Genomic DNA, 3,855 nt, shown 5'->3' with positions numbered 1-3,855 from the left:
TTGAAATAATATCTAGTATTCTGGTCCCGATCACAGATGAAAAAGATTGAAAAGGTTATATATTCATCTTTTGGGCTTATGTATTCAAATACATGCATGGAGAGAATGTGTATCATGATATGATTAGTGTGACAGTACTGCTAGAAAATAAAAGAAAGTCCACTGAAACTGGAGGAATCTCTCCATGTCAGCATATCCTCCCCCCCGCGATTATATATATATATTGATGCTAGCTCATAGCACAATATCACAAACAAAACAAGATAACTAATATTCCACTCTATTATATCTACACATTTCATTTGAGTTGTACTGTATATCATATTATCTTTAACATGTCAGTGAAGATAGCCGCCGAGTACTTGCCAAGACAGGCCTGCACGGTTGAAACAGCAGAGAAGAAGGTGGTTGTAGTGAGAGAGTATGAAGAGAGAGAGAAGTTGGCAGTGGAAGAGCTTGAGAGACGGTGTGAAGTAGGGCAGCAGCAGCAGGGGAAGCCTTCACTTTTCACTGACCTAATGGGTGACCCCTTATGCCGTGCCCGTCACGTCCCACTACACATCATGCTGGTAAGTTTTTTTAATATTATTAATTGATAATTATTCAATTAATGTATTGGTATTGGTATGATTATAAAGAATAATCATTATGGAATGACAATGTTGGTAACGTGACCAATTTACTCAATTTATTCAAAATGGTGTTGTGTTTGAAACTTACTTTGATGCTTAGTATATGTGAATAAAATCATCATCAATTTAAACAGAAATTATGATAGCTAGAAAGGTTTGTGTGATTTTAGTTTTTTTTTTTTTTTTGTTTATATATACTTTTTAAATATGATGTGTACAGGTTGCAGAATATGGAGAGGGAGAGATTGTGGGGGTAATAAGAGGGTGTGTAAAAACTGTGACGAGGGGGAATTCAATTTATGTAAAGTTGGGTTATATTCTGGGACTACGGGTCTCTCGCACGCACAGGTTCTTCACTCTCTTTCTCTCTTACATCTTTTGCTTTCTTATTAGATTCTAGTCCCATTCCCACCCCATAATAAAAAGGAAAACAAATAAAAGAAACAGAGAAAGGATTAGATTCGATTATAAAGAGGACGCAATGCTCCTCGTATCATGAACAAGAAATTTGGAGGCACAATTATTTTTACAAAAAAATTTCACAATTTCTAAGATGAGAAATCATTAATAATAAATAATAAAGTTGTTCAAAGTATTGTATCTTAATTTGTTGACACTTCCTGTATTTCTTAAACATCCAAAATCCAAATAATTTACCTTTATTGTAATTACTAAACTTTAAGAAAATAATAATAATAAAATGACTGAATAAAAAACCAAAAAAAACTTGTTAATGTTTTTTTTATTGCGAAAATTATTATGCGTAACTTTAGTCATCCAATAAACGAGAGCATTAATCAACCAAGAGGAAAAAAATAAAATAAAGGACAGATGAAAAGGCAGCTAGCTAGCCTTTCATTCATGCGTACTTGAAATTCCCATTCTCTTCTTGTTTGTACTTGTCCTAGGAAGCCTTATTTTTTTTTTTAATGAAACTTGTACTAGATTGCTTTTTTATTTATTTATTTATTTATCTATATATATACACATAAACTTGTGCTAGATTGCTTGCTTCACCTACAATGGTCCGTATACTCTGGTATATGTATCCTATCCCTTACAGCTGGTGAGTCTAACTCAGCTGTGAGGGAGAGGATAAATATATCTATAAGAAGGTATACTTCCTCCATATAGAAAGCAAATACTTGTATTGTTTGGTGTTTATCTGAGCAAGGGTTTGGCATTGGATATGTGACAATTATTTGACACATTAAAATTTTAATAGATTCAGTTCACACGAGTATTGAATCCAAGCCCCTCTCTATCTCTTTTTTTTTTTTTTTTTTTTATAACGATTATTATCTTTTAAGAAAAACACGAAAAAGAAAAGAAAAGAGAAGACTATATGTTGCACTGGCATTTCTTATCTAAAATTTTCTTCGACATTTAATTAGAGTGATAGATGTCACTAGGTAAAGCATCCCTTGGATGTGATACAGGTCACGAATTGTTACTTTTTGTAGTCTGCCATGTTATTGTATCTTCTAAAACGTTCCTTACTTTTTCCGAATAAAAGTCACTTTATAAAGTACCTCACAATTATCGTTTCTTTATGTTTTTATTTTGTCATCACTGTGGCTTTAGGTACTTTTTTTTTTTTTCTTGGTGTTAGGTGCTTCATTTGGGTCCTTGGTCGACCAAGAATAATGGTTTAATGGTTTATAACCTATTTTAAAAGTCAAATTCCACTTTAGAAGATTCGAAGAGATAACCATCGTACTTCAACCACAAATATTAATTCTGAATTCTTTGAAACTTGGCTTGCAGGAGGCTTGGAATTGGCACAAAACTGGTTCAGAAGTTAGAAGAATGGTGCAAGCAAAAGGGCGCAGAGTATGCATACATGGCCACCGATTGCACCAACGAGGCCTCCATTAATTTATTTACCCAAAAATGTTCATACATGAAATTTCGAACTCCTACCATGTTGGTACAGCCTGTTCATGCTCATCACAAGCCAATTGGCTCGAGCATTGCAATCGTTAAACTCACCCCACAACTTGCTGAGTCAATTTATCATCGAACCTTTGCCAATTCAGAATTCTTCCCTAAAGATATAGACAATATTTTAAGTAACAAGCTCAATTTGGGCACATTCATGGCTCTCCCCAAGAATTCCTTCCTTAAGTGGGATCCAAAAACAGGTATTCTCCCACCAAGCTTCGCAATTACAAGTGTGTGGAACACCAAGGAAGTGTTCAAGTTACAAGTGATGGGTGTGTCAAAGTTAACGTACTTGTGTTGCATGGGAACTAGGTTGGTGGATGCATGTATGCCATGGCTAAGGTTACCTTCATTTCCTGATGTTTTTAGACAATTTGGGGTTTACACTTTGTATGGTTTGCACATGGAAGGTCAAACAAAACGTATTGCTCGCAGTCTCATGAAGTCTCTATGTTCATTTGTACATAATTTGGCCAGAGATGATGTTGGATGTGGGGCTGTGGTAGCAGAGGTGGGCCAGTGGGACCCGGTTAGGGAGGCCATCCCACATTGGAAGAGATTTTCATGGGCTGAGGATCTGTGGTGCATTAAGAAGCTAGCAGATTCTAGTGAAAAATGTGACACTGCTGATTGGATCAAATCCCAATCCTCTAATTCATCGGTTATTTTTGTTGATCCACGGGATTTCTGACACCTTTTTAGCTTGATTGACTCACATGTAACTCCTTGTTTGTTTTCTCAATGAAAATAGTGAAAAGACTTGCAATTAAATTCCTAGCATCTCTTTATTTCCCTGGACATATTTGTCCAATTGTAAGGTGTAATTAACCATCAAATTATGTGTATGTGTATGTGTTTTTTCTTACAATAAATGAAGACAAGGGTATTCAAACCCATATTCTCTTGTAAAAGGATTCTCTCCATATAAATAATTGGATCATGCCATTGGCTATCCCTTAAACCTATCAACATATTAGTTTGAGTCTACGTTATGAAATATATAGTGTCATATGAAATTTTACAGTGCTTGGAAGACTTTTTGAAAAAATAAAGGTTACAAAATACCTAATAGTCTTTCTTGTCAACCTAATTAAGGGTTTGTTTAGTTAGGGGTGGAAAAGTAGGAGAATAAAAGATATTTTAACTTTTTCTCAAGGTGCATGTTTGGTTGGGATAGAAAAATAAACTCCATCTTTAATTAGAAAAAAAAATGATATAATAAAAAAGGAATATTGTATAGATTTACTCCTATGCCCCTATTAGCAAGAAAAAAATTAAT

At 34.5% G+C, this 3,855-nt stretch overlaps 1 protein-coding gene across 1 annotated transcript; it reads left to right on the top strand.

Moving 5' to 3' along the window:
* The first annotated feature begins 248 nt into the window (after positions 1-248).
* On the top strand, positions 249-3,487 carry LOC142633518 (putative N-acetyltransferase HLS1). Its single transcript, XM_075807757.1, has 3 exons — positions 249-569; positions 853-980; positions 2,400-3,487. Exons 1-3 carry the CDS (start codon positions 336-338, stop codon positions 3,265-3,267), a joined length of 1,230 nt encoding a protein of 409 aa, XP_075663872.1. The 5' UTR covers positions 249-335; the 3' UTR covers positions 3,268-3,487.
* Positions 3,488-3,855: the final 368 nt, after the last annotated feature.

The sequence above is a fragment of the Castanea sativa genome, chromosome 5 (assembly GCF_040712315.1).
Source record: "Castanea sativa cultivar Marrone di Chiusa Pesio chromosome 5, ASM4071231v1".
Classification (NCBI taxonomy): domain Eukaryota; kingdom Viridiplantae; phylum Streptophyta; class Magnoliopsida; order Fagales; family Fagaceae; genus Castanea; species Castanea sativa.
Note: the sequence above shows the minus strand (reverse complement) of the source record. Positions and strands in the feature narration are given on the sequence as shown.